The sequence below is a fragment of the Phalacrocorax aristotelis genome, chromosome Z (assembly GCF_949628215.1).
Source record: "Phalacrocorax aristotelis chromosome Z, bGulAri2.1, whole genome shotgun sequence".
NCBI classification, from domain to species: Eukaryota; Metazoa; Chordata; class Aves; order Suliformes; family Phalacrocoracidae; genus Phalacrocorax; species Phalacrocorax aristotelis.
In genome coordinates, this window is record NC_134311.1 from 47,166,408 (window position 1) to 47,185,554 (window position 19,147).

General features: G+C 40.4%; 1 protein-coding gene across 6 annotated transcripts in view; it reads left to right on the top strand.

The window, feature by feature from the left end:
• FREM1 (FRAS1 related extracellular matrix 1) overlaps positions 1-19,147 on the top strand; it is a 75,094-nt gene that overhangs the window by 34,165 nt on the left and 21,782 nt on the right. For 4 of the 6 annotated variants that reach the window (XR_012657996.1, XM_075078942.1, XM_075078944.1 and 1 more), the window contains 11 exons: positions 160-357; positions 1,588-1,773; positions 2,700-2,896; positions 3,719-3,947; positions 5,127-5,271; positions 8,497-8,638; positions 10,035-10,230; positions 10,980-11,244; positions 15,872-16,286; positions 17,567-17,768; positions 18,236-18,380. Coding sequence is in view for 5 of the 6 variants with exons in the window: in XM_075078942.1 (XP_074935043.1) it covers positions 160-357; positions 1,588-1,773; positions 2,700-2,896; positions 3,719-3,947; positions 5,127-5,271; positions 8,497-8,638; positions 10,035-10,230; positions 10,980-11,244; positions 15,872-16,286; positions 17,567-17,768; positions 18,236-18,380 (2,320 nt within the window). In the remaining variant the exon portion in view is untranslated. Of the gene's footprint in view, positions 1-159; positions 358-1,587; positions 1,774-2,699; positions 2,897-3,718; positions 3,948-5,126; positions 5,272-8,496; positions 8,639-10,034; positions 10,231-10,979; positions 11,245-15,818; positions 16,287-17,566; positions 17,769-18,235; positions 18,381-19,147 lie in introns of those variants that run through there. The other 2 variants (XM_075078945.1, XM_075078946.1) reach the window with 2 other exon arrangements.

Sequence of the window (19,147 nt, forward strand, 5' to 3'; positions counted from 1 at the left end):
TAAATCCCTAACCAAATAGCACCCCCACCAGCCAGAATTAAGAATTCTAGTAATTTTTCTTCTGACTTCATATACTGCAGACTGTCCTTGCAGGATACAAAATTATTGCTCATGAAGTTTTGGTAGAACATTTCTTCTCAACTGCAACATTTTTTCCAGGTGGGGAGATTGGCCTGACTCCTTCCGTTGATATCTTAACCTTCATTGTCTCTGATGATGAGGCTGGCCTAGATGTGAAAGGCTGCTGTTATGAAGGACCTCTTCCTCCTCCAGTTCCGCTTCATGATCCATCTCCAGTATATGACCTTAACATCACTGTACTTCCAGTGGACAACCAGCCTCCATTAATTTCAGCTGGTGAAAGCTTCCTCACTATAGAATTATAACGTCAGCTTTGCAGTACTGTTATGGCTAAAGACTTAGGGCTGTGTTATTTAGTTAGTTAGTTTGTTTTTTAGCATCGGAAAGAGTAAGCTGAGATCAGCAAACAAAAGTTTTGGATCAGAATTTCCATCAATATTTTTTTTCTTTTGTTAGTACAGTGCAACCACCAAATTCAGCTGCAGGTGCAAGTATGAGTAACTGCTTGTGGGTCCTCAGCTGCAGGTTTAAATAATGTGGTTAGAGATGAGAATATGAGATCTGCTCCCCTCCATCTCTACATCTCCATTGCTGCATATGTAAGCTATGCCTGAGTAAAAGTGAATGATATCTTGTCCTTGAACTGAACTTAGGTCCAGACAAATGTCAGGTATATACAATACAAAACATAAACATCTATCTGCTTTTGCAAGTAAAGCATACAACAGACATTTATACTCTGGCCCTTATATGAAGAGAGAACATTTTGTTATCTGTATTTAATCCTGTTAGTGAATAAAGGCAAATCTAGGCTATATGTGTAATGGATCAAATTAATAGATATGAAGCCACATTTTCACTAGTACCCTTCAGGATCAAAAATACTCAGTTAAAATGGAGATAGTGTTGGAAATGTACTTTTAGTCCAACAAAAGCCCATTGTGTGAAATTTCCATTGACTTCCTGGGCTTTGGATGATGTCTGTAATAGACATATTAAAGGTATGCTTTCTGTATGCTTGTCTTTTTCAATGTCATTTGTTTGTAACCATCAGGTATATGTTATGTATCTCAGGTAATATTCAAGGATTTGTATGAGTTTTGCAATTTGTAGGCTCTCACCCAAATATTCTGGAAATGAAGCATTGCCCCAGCAGGGAAATGAAGCAGTGATGCACAAAAAATTGTTCATTATAAGCAACTCATAACAGCCCTCATGTAATTAATGCTCTGACAAACAGAGGTAACAACTGATTTTGAGCAGCACATAAACCATACCTAATAACTTACCAGTAAAATAATTTCATGATCCCCTTCCTCTCTGCTTACATGATGGCAAAAGTAGATTTGATGGTGTAAGAAGAAAAAAAAGTTTAAACTAAAACCCCTTAGTAACTCAGTATTTTTTTTCTTTTCCCCCTTAGTTATTATTTCCATTCTTGTTAACAAAAACAACAGTAAAATCATCTAAATAAGCAATAACACTTATCATATGGTTTGTGTGCAGGTGTGAAGTTTGTGGTGGAGGAGGGCTCCTCGGCAGCCATTACTACCAACCATTTGTTTGCCATTGACCCTGACACCACTGCAGATGACTTAGAGTTTGTCTTGGTTTCTCCTCCCCAGTTTGGTTACATTGAAAATATACTGCCTTCTCCTGGGTTTGAGAAGAGCAACATTGGTATAAGTATAGGTAAGTCATAATGACATATGGTAATCAAGCAGATGAAATATAGAGGGCTTGTTGAGGGCTGTGAACTGGGCTCTGGTGAAGTAGAAGCAGGTGTGTGCATTAATATGGGCTTTTTGAGGAAGGCAAGTGCTGGCAAATGAAAAGCAGTGGGACTGTGGGAGGAGTTCAAAGGGAGACTGCAGCTCTGCAAATGTGAAGAATTGGCACTTGAAGTAAACGAGCCAATCCTTGTTTTATGCATTCCAGCTGCAATCTAAGTGGTGATATTGGGCATTAATCTGCTCTCTCTCTTCCTCCTTCACTCTCCCGTGCAGGGCTCCCACACTTCTTTCCACCTATACTTCTGTCAATTAAATGCTGCAGTTGAGAATTTGAAAAGCCTAGATCCTGTTTAGTTTTCAAGGCAGTTACAAAAGTGATAGAGATGGTGGTTGACTTGGGTATTTTCCCTTGCCCACCTTCAAATATTGTAAGGCAGTTTCATTCTCAGCAGAACAGATTGTGGCATGCTCTGTAATGCTACCAGCTTCTACCAATCTCTCCAGCTGTACACCCAGAATTGCTGAGCCTTTTGGTCCCCATTTTCCTTGTCTGTCAGTCAAATATCAATCAATGTAATTACTTTGAACTCAGATCCTTTTCTGCCTGGTAGTTGGGTCTTTTTATTTGGGCCTCCGTTCTGACCTGAGAAGTATGAAGTTGTACTGTCCCACAAGAAGAAGGATGCATTTTTGCTTCAGGGGAAGAGCACACGTCCTGTGGTAATGTGCAGTTTAACTCTTTCAGACAAAAAAAATGACTGAGAACTTACAAAATCTAAGTTAATTGTTCCTTGAAGAAAGAAATTTTTCAGATTTGTTAATTATACACAAGTCCAGAAGGCAGGAAAAGATTATGCTAACTCATAATCTCTTTAAAATCTCTAGCTTCGTTTCAGATGAAGCACCTGAAAGCCCTGAACATAAACTATGTACAAGCCAGGCACATGCGAATGGAACCAACAGCAGACCACTTTGTACTTTATGTCACTGACGGGCTGCATCGCTCAGCAGACACTCCATTTTTCGTGCTGATAAACCCAACCAATGATGAAGTCCCAGAATTCATAGCAAGGAATATTACCGTAAGGAAAGAATGCAAATGCCTGTTGTAGAATTATTTTATAGCAGAAGACACTCTTTAATATAAATTATAACATTGTTCTGACAACTGTTCCTCTGCATTTTTCCCTTACTTTGTGTAGTTCAGCCTAGTTCAGGAAACAGCCCAGTTAAATCCCATGCAAACATGTAGGACAGACCTTCAGTGGGACTAGAGCAGTGCACAGCTCTTTTTGATAACTTGCAGATAAGTAAAAGAAAAAAAGCTCAGGTCTTTAAACAAATGGATCATCTAGAAAGTAGAAGGATCTTCATGCTGCTTCTGGTTTCTCAAGAGCTTTTATAATGTTTTGGTAGTTTTTTATGTTCCTGGCACAGCCTCCCCCCTCTCCAAAGACTGCTTTTAATATAAATAACAATGTGACCACCGTGCTAGGGCAGTATAAGCTTATCTTACTGTAAAGTAAAAAGTGCATGTATGAGTATAAATGTATAATGAGTATAAATGTATATGCAACCATATTTTTATATATACTTATGTATTTAAAGGCCTACTCCTCTGTGCATTCCCTTGCACTAGATATGAAATTTACATACCTAACCGCTTTCCTATTAATTGAGGCAGATACAAACCCCTTATCTAACCTTCTCGTTTCATCACTGTAACCACTTACTACTCTATGTATCTTAAACTGTTTGAAATCAGTAGCTGGTTCAAAAGCTACTGGGAAAGGGGTGGAGGAAACAGAGAGATATACAAAAATACCCTACTTAGGAAACCATGCTAAGATTCTATAATTGCTTTCTATGTAAAAGAATTGGACATTTTTTTCTTTCACGTTCAGGTTCAAGAGGGGGAGATGAAAGAGCTGGATCTCTCTGTTATCAATGCAGTTGATCTGGATGTGCCTCAAGACCATTTGGTATTTGGGGTTGTGCAGAGGCCCTGGTATGGGTTCCTTATTAATGGAGTTCATGGCAATGACATTCTACACTATAAGCAGTTAATTAACCACAACCACCACAGCCATGGATTGCTTGTTCATGACTTTTCCATGGAGCTACTGAAGAATGGTAGGTGCAGCATTCTTCTGACACTGGTCTTTCATTCCTTTAATGAGGCAAGGTGGCACTGTAAGAAACCTTCACCACTTACTTATTCACTTTCCTTATGTGTATTTCCAAGACAATGTTTAGGAATAGAAGTTAACCTATTTAATGCTAATGTTGTCTGTTGATTTTAGGAAATGTTAATAAAATCACCCTGAGAGGCCTACATGTGAGAAAGGGTAGTAATATGACTAGGGAGGCCATCTGCCCTGAAAAAATAAAGGGAATATCATAACATACCAGCAAACAGATTTCAAAATGTTTGACAGCACCTAGAACAGAATCAGAGACACTGATTTAAAAGCACATTAACTGATCATGGGGTTAAATATTGCTCTAAATGGTCACAGAATCATAGAATCATAGAATGGTTTAGGTTGGAAGGGGTCTTTGAACATGACCTAGTCCAACCCCCCTGCCATGGGCAAGGGACATCTTTCACTAGATCAGGTTGCACAAAGCCCCATCCAATCTGATCAGTCAGGTTGCAGTTCAATCCTCAAAACCCGAGCAGAGATTTTTCTTCTCTCTGCCTGGTATGAACCTCCAGAAATATCATGTCCCTACCCCAAATTCCTCAACCTTTCCAAGTCTTGTTTTTGACTCTCTTCCAATTGCCTGGCTTTTCTCTTTTCCTGTCCACAACGGTGACTGCGCCACCTCCAGCCTAGGTCTTCTGACTTCCCATGGTCATAGCCGCAAGGCCAGCTGTCCTCCCCAAGGCTTGTTTAAAGCTCCTAGAGGATTATTTAAGGGGCAGAAAAGTGGTGCCTGGCAGTCTCATCCTTTCTATGGTCTCTGTTAAAATTCATTGGAATGAGGAGAGGAGAAGACATACGTCTTTTTCAGGCTGGCAGAGACCTTTTTGTGAAGGGAGTCACTTCTTACTCAGGTCAGGCTGGTGTCTTTGAGTCAATAGTATGTTGTCATATTTACAAATAGCAGTGGCTCACCAAGCTCATCTTCTGGTAGCTGAAACAGTCTTGTTGTGACCAGGGCATATGAGGAGGGGAGATGTAAGAAGGGTGATGGAAGCAGAATGAAATGATGTGAGAGATATTGCAGGAGTCAGATTTATTTGTTCTTTCCATTTCTCTCTCTCTCTCTCTCTCTCTCCTTTTTCTTCCCCCCACCCCCTAATAGGAATGAAGCTGATGTACATGCATGACAATTCAGAAAACCTCACTGACAGCTTTAAAATCCAGCTCTCAGATGGGAAACATAAAGTCCTCAGAACCATTTCAGTAGAGGTCATTCCAGTTAATGATGAGAAACCAGTGCTAAGCAAGTAAGCCACATGTTCCTGTCTCTGACAGAGGGATGAGTTCAGACAAAATGATCCAAAAGTGATCAAAACAGCAAATTGGTAACTGATGGGGAAAGGATGCCAAAACTAGTCACAGACTAATGTCAATACAGATGTTTCCATGTGGGTCTATCAGCTTGTTTAACAAAAACATTTTTAGTGAAAGAAGGGCATACTTTATAAGGTTGATCAGTATTAAAACAATAGAGAAAAATAGTGGGGGAAAATGCTTGTTTTGTCTTTCACAACTTCAGATGTTTGCCAGAGAGCCCTGATCTTTGCACACGTCTTCTGGCAACTGACCGTCATGGTAGTGATGGCAGTTACTTCGCTTTCCACTTTCCTGGGGCAATCTCCTGTCTAAAACCATGCTCTGAAAGCGGCTCTGGATTTTGGCATGAGAGAATCCAAAAAGTTGATGCCTCTTTCCCTCCTAAGGGAAAGCCTTTCAGCTTAATAATTCTCTTCTTTTCTACTGTAAAACTCTATTGCTCAGCCATAATTCAACTTAAGAAAAGGTACACACTAACTTTCCTTGCTGTTCAAAACTACAAGTCATAAACGAATTCAACGTAGTCAGAAATTGCCAGGCAGACCATTTGCAGATAGGCAGCTGGCTGTGAGAGCACTGAACCTCCTGGACATTTTAGGAAGGAGCTCGTCCCCTGGGATCCCCATTTTTTAGCTGACGACCTGCCACACAGCATCAGGGCCTCTGTCATCCTGGCTGCTTTCCAGCCCCAGGCAGGCAGATGGGGAGCAGGGGGCCCGAAGGCTTTGGCTGTATAGGTCCAAATCTCTAAAGATTGCATTTCAGAAATGACTCACAGCCTGTTAAGCAGGCTGCCACTAAAGTGGGAATTTCTGGTCCCTCAGGATATTTGGCCTACTTCAGATCAGACCTACATTTCCCATTGCAGAGAATTCTGAATATTGTGTTTACCATGTAGAGCTTCCAGCATTAACAAATGTTAGTTTTATAGTTGAAAGGTTATTGACCACATAATGCTAACAAGAAAGTCCATTTCTAATTAGAATATAGGGTATACCCTATTCATATACCATATTCATATAATGTAAGGATAATTATTGGTAATTGCCTATTTGTTCTTCACATGGTAAAGACTGATATGTCATTTTCCACCCTTTATCTCTGAAGGAAGTGATGGAGTGCAAGAAGTCAAGTGTTTTTAGCTTTGCCCAGCTGGATCCGGAAACTGTTGCTGCCATTCCTGGTCATTCCTGTGGTGAACAGTAGCACATAGTGAGCCATCTACTTTCAAAATAGCTGTTTCATTATAAGAAGTTACTGCTTCTTGCCTGTTACTCTCCCACTAAGATACAGTATGCTGCCAGGGTTAAATAGTACTTTAAGGAAATATGTTCAGTTTGGCATTGAAGTGGTTTAGCTGCCACACTCAGTCACCACATATTTGCTGTTGGGTAGGAGCTCCCTTATGCCAACTGCAGTGTTTCACAGGTGAACATCTGACAATACCTGTAAACTTTTTCTCACCTTTTGATCTGGGGACACCTTTCCACCCCAGGGACTTTCAGCTCTCATCTCCATTAGCTGTGGTCAACAGACTGAAGAATCCAGGATGGGATGTTTTTGGCTGGCAAACAGTGGCTCTTATTCACAGTGATTGCCAAAACTTCAGTCTGTCACCTCTTGGATTGTGTCCTGTAGCAAGGAGTGCCCTTGGGGAATGTGACACCCTCACACATTCCCGTTGAACACTTCTCAAGATGAGACATGTGGGTGCTAGAAGGGCTTAGCCAACTAATTGCTAGGCAGAAAAATGATTTGGGATTAGACAGCATTCAGGGTGTAGCTAAACGTGTTTATCTTCACTTATTTTTTTTGCTTGAATCTTCTCTTTCTGGCTCATACAGTCTTTGGGTCAGAAACCTGGTCTTTCTGTTTGCATAGTACCAGCAGGTTTATTGCTGGTACGAGCAAACCATTAAGGTTGCTTGATCTGTCATTAATATGACTTGATATACTTTGTCATATGACTCCTTTTTCTTTGCCTCTCATTGGCAAACACGAAATTACTATGCCTCACATCCGTATCAGTTTGATTATGAAACTTAAGGAAAAAACTCTTCGCTCTTTCTGAGAATAATAGATGTATTTTCCAAAATCACTAAATAATTGTGACAACTTCTTCTTTGGATATCTCTGTTGTCACTCTGCCTTGGAGCAGGCACTTCCAGCTTGGCAAAGGAAAGGGCTGTTATATGAAGAATATGTCTTTAGCAATTCTCGTAAAAATCTATCTGTATTTGGCCTTTGAAATAGCATGGCTTGCACATGCTTAGTTGTGTCCAGCCAGAACTTAGCTGCCTAAGGAGTCTGCCCTTTTCCAACCTGCTCCATGGCCCCATGGCAGATTAGCTTGAACAGGTCCCATTCCTGGGGTGATGGAATATGCTGAATCCCCTCCAACCTCCTTGAATCTTTTGTGTAGTTTAATAATACTGTTTGAGTGCTACATTGTGAACATGTAAGAGAGCTAACAGCAAGTGGATAAAGCAGGGTGTGCAGAGGCAAACTGGAGGATGATTACTAGATGAGAATGGAAACAGAGGAGACACAATCTGACAATCATCCTGGAGCAAGTCTCTGCATGAATTTCAAACTATGTGGGATTTTTATTCCCCAGAGCTGCCTGAAAATTTATTTGTGTCTAATGATGGCCACTTCTGCCAAGTAACAGGTGGCCTTAGCCTACTTTGCTGAATCAAGAACCCAGGAAAATTCTGCAATTGGGAGTATAAAGAAGCAGCCAGTTAGATGAAGGCAAGCAGTGACAGACCAGTTATTTGAAAGACATTGTTTTCTCTAATGAACAATCAGTTCATTAGAAACAGTGCTGCTATGGTCTACAGTTAGTATTGTTGTCTTCTTATAAATTGTATGAAGGTACGCAGAGTAGGGTCCAGGGAAGAAAATAGATGTGGCAAATCCCAGGTTGTGGTAGGCATCTGCTTTGGCTTTTTTTTCACCATTGTAAGGAGAAGCTTGTCTCCCCTGATTGTTTTTTTTTCTGTTTTGAATTCAAATAGGCACCTTCCTTTCATTCCTTCTGCAGTTGTCATTTCTGTCAGCATCTGAGTAATCATATTCCTGGCAGAGAAATTACGTGTTGGAAAGATTACTTTTCTTTTATAGCATCAATACATGACTTTTAATTTTTGCAGGAAGGATGATATAGAGGTGAACATGGGTGAAACTCGAATAATTTCTAGCGCTGTTCTGTCAGCAGAAGATAAAGATACCCCCAGGGAGAGAATTTACTACTTATTTGAAAGAATTCCAGAAAATGGTCAGCTTCAGCTCAAGGTTAGTTTTTGTACTTCAACAAAAAGCAGGCATGCAAAGAACTCTCCTTTTTCAGGGTAGAATGAAGTTCATCTTCCTTTTCTGCCAAATGTCTGTCATGTTTTGAAGTAGACAGCTGTGGCCAGTTTGTTTGTTGAAAGACTGTTTGAACCAAACAATGGTGCTGTCCCAGAGGCTTTGACACTGAAGGCCAGATCCTCAACAGGAGGAGGGGGAGGATGGAATGCATGGAATATCATCTGAGATGATAATGGAGAGAGATGCTGGGACAATCAGCCCACAGAGTGGGAAAAGCAAGTGTCAAAGCTGGGAGGGGGTCGGAGAAATGTCCTTGATCAAAATAAAGTAACAAGTAAGCCATTACTTCACTTACTTCAGGGCTTAGAAAGAATGGAGGGAGATGTGTGTGAAAGAGTGAGTAATAAACCACCATTTAGAAGAAAAGTATGTGGGGAAGGAAAGAAAAAAAGGAAGAAGGTGGAAAGGGTATAGCAAGAGGAAAGGCAGAAAATAAGATTAGAAATGGAAGGAAAGATGACCATCTATTGACCAAAAATAACCCACATGAACAAAGATAGAAAAAATGCCTCTTTTTAATTGCATGCATATATAATAGAACAAAAATCAGTTTCTAAAAGCTGTGAGCCTGGAAAGTATATTGATGCTGGATCCCTGCAAAAATCTGTGGATCATGTGAGACTTGTGAATTAAAGGGGTACCACACACTGGGGTGACAGACAGCTACTAGCTGGAGTCTGGCAGCTTGAGCATATAGGGTACATTCATGTATTTGATTTCTCTGCCCTTGATAACCTTTGCTCCAAAGCTAGTGACACTGTTACTGCAGGCTAAATGTCAAATACACAGATCAGTCCAACATAGGATACTATGCTAACTTCAGAAAAGCAGGAAATCTTATGGGACAATTCACATTTTTCCATCAGAGGGCCTCTGGGGATCTAAATTTCTGTGATTCCTTAAGTTCCCCATAGGTTCATTTCTGATATCCCTTTAGGTATGGTTTCGGATAGAACCAAGAGCAGCTTTGTGAAATCGAGAAACAGAAACATAAGCTGGGTCAGGAACCATCTCATTTTCATCTTGGTGGTGTCTCATTGAGAAGTGTGCAGAAGTGTATTTCCTGGAATAAAAGTGGCAAAACTTATTTACTCCATTTTATTAATGATCACTCTATCTTATCCAGTCTTATAGCTGCTTGGGAACAACTCCAGCTATTCACTGCCCTTCAAAACATACTGTGAGGAAAGAGTCTATAGCTTAGAAGAGAAACCAGGTAGCTGCCACCAACAGTCTGAATAATAGCAAAGAAACACAATTAATTGTGGAGGATGCATGGGAGACTCTCTGTTTAATGAAGGACATTTATTCTTTCTAGGTAGGCCAAGGCTGGATGACTCTCCAAACTGGAATGAAGTGCACTCAGGAAGAACTGGATATGAACCTTGTGAGATATGTCCATACAGGAGCTATAGGGTCCAAGAACAAAGACAGCTTCACATTTTTTCTGTGGGATGGGTACAATAGATCCCCAGCTGTGGAATTCTACATAAATATCAAGGACATGGAAAAGGGTAAAAATCTGCCAGACTTGATGTTTTACAGTGCCTGTTTCTGAAACAAAGTTGATCTGAGTACATGTCCTGATCCTTCCCTGAGTACTATATAGGCCCTTGGCAAGTCTTCTTGCAGATCCCGAAAGTCTGCCTGCTAGGATTTCACTGCTGGACAGAGCCCTGATGTTCCTCCTGGTGAGCACTTGGTCCTGGGATTTGAAAAGGCTCTGCCTAAGGCAATGTGTTGTACCTTGCCTCCGAGGGCTCCCAGCTACTTTTCAAACAGAGCTGAAAATAGCCTTCTGAAACTAGCTTTATGTCTGAATAAATCAAAACAGAGGAAAATGGCAAGAATGTAAAAAGGTAGGCCAAACACTGTTCAAGAACAGCCCTGTCTCTCAAGTTTATGCTTTAGTCTTATGGTCTCTCTTCCTTCATTGCATCCCTGTTAGAAACCTAAATTAGTTCAAGTTAACCTGACACTGCTAAGATTGGAACAAGGGTTCAGAGAGGTTGCACTGTCTCCATCCTTGGCAGTTTTCAAGCCCCAATGGGATAAAGCCCTGAGCAATCTAGTTGTGGCTGATCTCATGGCTGACCTGCTTTGAGCAGAAGGCTGGACTAGAGACATCCTGAAGTCCCTTCCAGCCTGAATTTCCCTATAATCCTACAGCCCTATGATTTTTCTACTAGTGATGGCTTGCACGTGGCTAAACAATGCAGACGAGATCAACTTACTGTTTGAGTGTTGTTTGTCTATCCTGCAGGAGACATTGCTGTTTTCATAAAACCCCTTAGAGTGCCAAAAGGGGACTGGGCGTACATTAAAACTGATGTCCTTCTTGCACTGGATGGTACTGACAAGCCAGAGGAGCTACTTTATGTCATAACCTCCCCACCCCAGTACGGACAAATAGAGTATGTCGGCTATCCTGGCATCCCCATTACAAGCTTCAGTCAAATGGATGTAGCAAGACAGATAGTCTGCTATGTTCACAACACAAAGGCAGCTGTTCCTGAAGATTCATTCAGGTGAGGCAAGCACCCTGCCCCTAGACTTTTCTCCTTGGATTTCTTGGGTATTTAAAAAAACCCCATAACACAAACCAACAAAAAAATCTCCACACAAATAATTAGGAAGAGGCAGAGACTCTGTGGGGATTCTTGATATTTATATAGGAAAGATATTTCTAACATAATACACATAGTTGTGACTGCTTTTGTAATAAATGCATTTTCTAATTGACGCTGAAACTGTAGCCAGAGCCACACTCACTCAATGATACTAGCTTCAATATTATTATAGCACCCAAACATCAATAGCTTTTAAGATTTAAGTGGTGGAGAAGGACTAAGAACATACTTTATGGAATTTTCCTTTGGTTTCTTGCTACAACTGGATGTGGTAAAACTGGTCCATCTGGCTATTAGGTAACTACTTTCTGGTCTATTCTTATTTATCATATTCATTCAGTTTTCTGGTCTATTCTTATTTATCATATTCATTCAGTTCCAGGCTTTCTGAATCCATAAGTTGTTCCTGAACATGCCGAAAACCAGTCCACTTTGATATTCCAACACCAGCTCAGCAATCTGTGTAGATAATTGGATTTTTGGGGTAAACTGGTTTACCTATAGGCCCAGTTCAGCAGCCTAGCAATATCTAAGGTGCCTTTCACCTGGTTATTAGACTAGGTGAACTCCTAAAGTGATTATTTCCTTATTTTGTTCTTAAATGAACCTCCTTTGGCTATAAAGTGGAATGATGTAATGAGTAATGATGTAATCAGGTAAAGACAGAGTAGATGTATTGTTCATCGAACTCCTGGGGACAGTTTTGTAAAGACAGCAAATTCGGGGTGGGGAGAGAAGCTCAAAAATAAGGACAGTATTTCTAAAGGAAGAATGGTAACTTCTTGCTAGAATTGGCAGTTTCCTCTGAAAACAGCTTTTGACAGAAAGTGGACTTTGTGGAAAATGCAAATAAAGGTTTTATTTTTTTTTCATTGTGACTAAGAAAAATGAAGGATTTCGCTCCTAAAAGTTGCAATTCAGAAAAGACCCCTTTTTACACTCTTTTATGAATAGATCCCTGATCTGAATGGCATTTTCTGTGATGCAGGATGAAGATTCAAGGACACATTATGTCATCCTGTTTGAGAGTTTTTTTCAGGGAAGTCCAGCAAGTGAGTCATGGACACATCAGATAAACCTCCCTGTGACAATGGGGCAGTTCAGGTGACATTATCTAGAGATAAGCCAAAAGTAATTTTGGGATTTTCCTCAACTGAAACATTTTTAAATATCCCTTCCACTAAATTCAATATGGTGGAAATTCTAGTTAGGAGATTTGTCTGATCCATTTTCAGTCATAACAGAAAAAGTGAACAAATGTCCTCTGACTTTATGTTTCTTGACTGAGCAACACTATGACCAAAACTAGAATTAGCTTAGACAAGTAAGGTTGTAGTCATGCCAACCCTAGGCTGGGCAGTGTAGGAGTGGCTTGCATCAGTATGACTTCTACACCACACTAATGAAAGCAGACTAAACAATTCTAGGGAAATGGTGCATGTGGATAAAGCCAATGTCTTCTCTTTAGGCTAACAGCTAAGAACGAAACTAGAAGGTCAGCCTTATAAAAGTAAGGTTATGATGTTTTAATAAATATTGATATTCAATAACTATTTTAATCACAATAATTGATGTTCCTTGATGTTATCATTTGGAATATAATTTGGCTTTGTGTAGACATATAAATGCTGTGGCAGAATATTATTATTTAAACAAGGAATGGTTACATTAATTATATGGGTAATTATTGGGGGTGGGGGGGAATTAACTGATCAGATTTTTACTTTCCACTGAAGTACTTCCTTCAGACATAAATTTGCCTGTATTGTTTGGTGCTGCTGGCCTGGAAGAAAGATTTGGCAGTGCTTGCTTGGACAGATGACTTCAAGCGATTAGCAACCTGACATCAGATGCTGGCAGCAGGATACTAAAAGCACATGCTAATGTCGTCCATTCTGACATGCTGGCTAGATTTTGTAATGAGCTGGCACTATTTATGATTCCATTTTTATCTTTTAAATGCCATGACAGATGCTAAGTCCTACAGCCAACTCTGTTGCCGTCAAACTGCAGAAAGCATGAAATGTTGGTAATGGTGAGATCAAACCATGCAATGTGTCCTCCTAACTGTGCCTGAGAGTTGTCCCCTAAATTTCATGAGACTGAGGAGAATATTGTCTGCTGTTGATTTCTAAGTAAAAGATGAAGCAGCCATAAACCAGAAATAAACCAAAGTCTCCCAAAGTGCAGAAAAAAGGACATTTGACACAGGCAGCTTCATCACTTGTGAAATCAAGTGGCATATGACACTTGCATTATAAATTTCAGTCTGATGTATATAGCCAGGAAGTCTGCTCCTATCTGGTATTCTGTAGAAGACTGGACAAATCTTCAGTTTCATAACTGAATTATCTAAGTCTTCCACTTAAATATTGCTTGAGACATCATCCAAGTGATTTTACAGTCATCAAAAGAACCAGAGGAAACTCATTTCTGCTGCAATCTTCTAGACGTTTTGAGACATGATTAAGGTCTTGACTGAAGGTGTTTTGCCTTCTTTTTTTCCCCTTAGCATAGTATTTATCATAATTATTCTAGTTCTGTATTTGATTTCAGCCAGATTACAAATAGCACAACCCTTTTAGCATTGGCACAATAGCATTAGGTCAGTGCAGACAGATGTCTCTAGGTTCCCAGCTGGGAATACCATCCTCACTAAACATATTTCTAACTGCTATATAGTCCCTGGTCTGCCTATGCTCATTCCCATCTGTTTCATGGCACCCTGCCAGCTTACCAGTTGATCACGCCCTAATCATCCAGCATTGGTGAAGGCAGCGAGGAGTTTTAGCCAGATAGTCTGTGTGACACATGACCTACCGAAGGTCACTTACATTGAAGGCACGAAAAAATGGGGCAGGTTCTGACCCAGTAATTATTTAAATATTTCTTTGAGGTCTGCAGTCAAGAGAGCAAGAGGATGCAGATAATCTAAATGTCAACCAGTCCCCATTTCACTTATGTATGGTAGAAGCATGCTAAGTGGAAAGCAGCCAGCCAGGCTGGCCCCCACACTGTCTGGTACTGTCCCATACAAGATCAACCGCATAAGAGTAACTGTATGTGCATTCAAAGCACTGGATGCTGGAGGGTGGGAGAAAAAGGAATGTCAGGGAACATGAATAGTCCGCCACAAACAAATTTCTTTGCAAAGCAGACTCTGTTCTGGCTCACGCAGAACAAACCTGGGTGGAGACTACTCTCCAAGATGCTTTTGCATGAACTATGCAGCATAACCACAGAAACTTCTGTAGAAAGAGAGGTAACTCCTACATATTATATGGTGATGGGCCATGAAGGATTGTGAGACATTTTCAAAGCAATTTTTATTTTCATATACACTTAAAAGTTTTTGTTATCGGCATGACAATGTGCAATGTAATTGCTTTCAGAAAGAATACTTAAGTAATGATCTTGACAATGAAAGCTAGGAAGAATTTTGAATGTTAAAAGATTGGTTTTCTCTTTATTTTTATCCACAACCAAATTTGATAATAAATTTCTGCAGAACATGCTGTCATGTGTATGGCAAAAGCCCATATCCAGCTGGTAGGCTTCCAACAGATTTTCTCTCCAGCCTTGGGCACCTTTCTCTTGTTTAGGAAAGGAAAATTAACTGCAGAGCGTTATCAAATCTTTAGTCTATCTAAAGAAATATTACTGCTTGAAAGAGAACTCCAAGAAACTATGCTGCTATTAATAGAAATTCCTAGCAAGGAATAAGAATTTTGGAGATCTGACCCTTTGATTAATACATGGTATGGACATCTACAGTTTTAAAATTACCCTAGCAACCTGTATAGTTCTGCCCAATATATCCCACAGAACCTTAGCATTTTAATGACACCTTACTTGAGTTTTGTAAAGAAACATAAATCTGTTCCTCTGAATATACAGAAATTTACAGATAGAGTTTGTGCCTAAACAAACCTGCAAAGTGAGATGAGGATGGGTCTGTTTCCAGCTTGCTCTTTTAGATAGTTTTGGGGCTATTGGCTACAAAACCCTTGTAACAGTGAACAGAAAAAAACTCATTGTGCAGGCAGGCCATGCACTTTACACAACTCTTTCGGGAAGTTGTAGACAAAGCCAGCACTTCTGCTGGCAGTTGCCACTGTCAGGTAACTGAGTGAAGATATACTTAAGTATGTGTACAAATGGCTTCAATAAGCCCCCCAGCCAGCCCGTCATTTTAGATCTCCATCTGTAGCTGAGGTAGAAGATAAGATTAGCTCTGTTATGACTGCCGAGACTGATGTATACATCCTCAAAGCCATTCCTCTGGCATCTACTTAGATTCCTGCAGATATACTATAACTTTGCCATATACCTGGACATCTGCATTCATGTTTTTAAGTTATACATCCACCCCACCCACAGTCTGGGTTTGAGCTCAAACCAGCTCTACTACTTTTGCAGTATCAATGCAGGCAAGTTCTGTAGTAAAGGTGTGTATTATCATTTCATTTCAGTACATGGTGAATCAAGAACACATGCTGAAGACTACCTTGCCTCTCTTTGCCAGATTCATCATCAGCAATGGACTGAGGACTAAGCATGGGACACTCATGATCTCCTTGGAGCCAGCTGACCAAGCTTTGCCAACACTATCTAGAAACATGGGGTTAAGATTAGTGGAAGGTGCTATGGCTCTCCTTTCTCCTGACGTCCTGCAGCTTTCAGACCCAGACACTGCCAAAGAAAACCTTACCTTCCTCTTGGCTCAGCTTCCCCAGTACGGTCATCTCTATTATCGAGGGGCTGTGCTACTACAGTACAATTTCACGCAGCAAGATGTGGACAACAGGGATGTTGCATACAAGCACCGAGGTGGGGATTCCCAGATTGACAGATTTACATTTGTTGCAACAGATGGGACTAATCAAGGCTTCATCATGAATGGGAGGGTGCAGAGTGAGCCGGTGGCATTCAGCATTCAGGCAAGTGTGACCACAGGCCTACTTGAAAGAGATATACAGCATGATAAGGTGGACAATGTAGTAATTTTGATGAGAACTGGTACTTGCTGCAGTCTGTGATTTAACTGAGGTATTTCTCAGCTTTCTGTTTTCTGTGAATAATCAGCCTGGAGAATTAACTACTTGCCACAATGCATTACATGGGCAAAGAATTTTATAGAAGGCAGAGAGAAAGACTCTATTTAAGAGAAGAAAGACATCCTGCTTATATAATTACAAGCAAGTATATACTTACATACTTATACTTGCTAAAATGTTTTCCATAGAAATCTCAACCCTAAAGTTGAGCCCAGCTATAGGGAGGTATGAACTTCCTCCTGCTCTGCTTTCCCACTTGGTACCTGACCCACTGATTTCCATGTGAAGGATACTAGGACGGCTGTTGATCTTCATGTCGCGGGAATCTTGAATTACAGCCACTTTGGTCCCACAGCGGGACAGTTCTTCCTTCTGGGAGTCTTTGTAAGGTGCCTGCTCTGATTCTTCCTTTATTAGGATCTTTCTGTTCACTTCCCATTTCCCTCATTTTCAAGTTCTTCCCATTGTGTCTCAAACTCAGATGCCTTTGCTATTTCTTTTACGTATCTATCATCTGGCATGTTTCAGTATGCAAAGCAGGTCTGGTTGTGCTGTATGTCAAAATCCTGTATGTTTCAAAACACTGATACTAACGAAGAGGCTCCTAACTTTTCCTAATGACAAAGTTGAAGTTATATGGTGAGCAAGGGGTGCCATTTCAGCAGAAGATGAGATATAGAAACAGCAAAAACTGTTGTGGTGTGCTAGAAGATTAATGAGAAGTTGTAAAAGGTGGCAGAGATTTGAGGAGATGTATTGGCCAGGTCTACGACTGTGATTATCATAATCCTTAGGTTTCCATGGTTGTTATTGTAAAACAGTGGTGAGAAACCTTGGCTGGCATTTTAATTTGCTATGAAGAAAATTACATTAAAAAGGAGGACTGTGGGGGATGTTGGACATCAGGGCAGACATAAACAGAATTTGTGTTGCCCTCCCCAGTGTGTGCAGTATCCTGCTGCATGTGTCAAGCGACTGGGCAATCTGGGCCTGGAAATCTTCCATAGGAAGTAGTATTTAAGTGGAAATCAGACTTCTGGAGCAGACTGAAAGTTGAAGTGGCTATTGCCACCCTGAGCTGGCTACAGTGCATTTAGCAAAAGTAGGGCAGAGAATATCCTGATACTGTAAAATGAATATACATTTGTCTAACTTTGATTTAGGTGGATCATTTGGACAAAATAGCACCAAAAATTATTCATCTCCATTGCTTCTCTGATGTGGAACTGCTGAAGAATGGCAATTATGGAATCTATATTACTGCCAGGTCCCTGAAGGCATCTGACCCCAATACAAAAGATGACAAAATAATTTTTAAGATTTTACGAGGTCCTCGTTATGGCTACCTGGAAAACATAACAACAGGTGATATTTTCTATAATCTGTGTTTTGGGAAATACTAGGCCAGATTCCAAAACCTACCCTGTTAATGTCTGCTTGACAGAGGAAATAAAAATTTCTTAGCAAATTTGGGCAAGGTCTGAATGTAGCAAGAAAGATTTTACACTAAAACCTGAGTATTATGTTCATCATCAATCCTCAAAGAGTTTGAGATGATTGTTAATGGCTGCCATTGAGAAACTATTTTTTGTTTTTCTCAGGAAAAAAAGATGAATATTGAATTTGGCCATTTGATAAACAGGTCACATGGGAAGAAATTGGCTGGGGCTTATAATAAGCTGGGATGTTGTGTTTAGCTGTAAGACCAGGTTCTGTAAGTTCAAATTTTCTAAGTGTTCAACAAAAAGAAAAGTTGAAAACAGTCTATATGAGCTACATAGTTCTTATTAATAGGCTTCGGATTCACCTGAATGTTTCTTTTTTTTTCCCAGGTGGATTTATTCAGGAAGGTTTTAGCCAAAAGGATTTAAACAGCAAAATCATACTTTATGTCATCAATCCATCTTGTGAAGTGAATTCAGACAGTTTGGAGTTTCAAGTCACAGATGCCAGTGGAAACTCTGCAGTGCCCCAAAGGTAGCTCTGACCCTCAGTGGTGTGCACTGTGTGTGCTGCCCACTAGGGTGAAGGAACCTGTGCTGGGCTTGAAGCCGCATAGATGTGAACACGAAACCACCAATTCTTTTGCTGAAGAGTAGAGAAGGTTTCTTCCCTTCAGGGGGGAAAAATACAAAGGGCTAGATCCAGGTTAGACTAGCTCCAGGTTAGACAGTTCTCAAAGGCCATCAGGGCCTCACAGAAAAACATGGTGAAGTGTACTGTAAGTGGCAGTTGGGCATTTGGAGATCTGAGATACTGGGTGCTGAGGGATTGGACTGTTGCTTCATATACATGGTCCTGCAGCTGGAGGTCACTCTTTCCCGGTGCTGATAGCAACGCTTTTTTCACAAGCTTGAGATCACAATGGTGGGGATGCTCTTAAACAGTAAAAGGTATGAGAGACATACTTCTGCAAAAAAGCGCTGAAATAAGGCAGAGGACACACAGCATCTTCTTTGTCATCCACTGCCAAAATTTATATTAGGCATATTAATAAAATTTCCTTGTGACGTATGATAAGACTAATGTACAAAGATTAGAGACTGGGGTATCACCTGAACTGTGCTTTGACAACAAAGGCCAAAAGTGGGAGTAGCTCTACAGCAGAGGCAACGTTTCTCTGTATTCCTGAAAATAGGGCTGAACATTCGATTGACTTATTTAACCACAAGTAACTGAGAAAAATAACCTCAATAATACTGACAAACCAGGACTCATGGCGAGCTAAAATGAGCAGAGAGGTG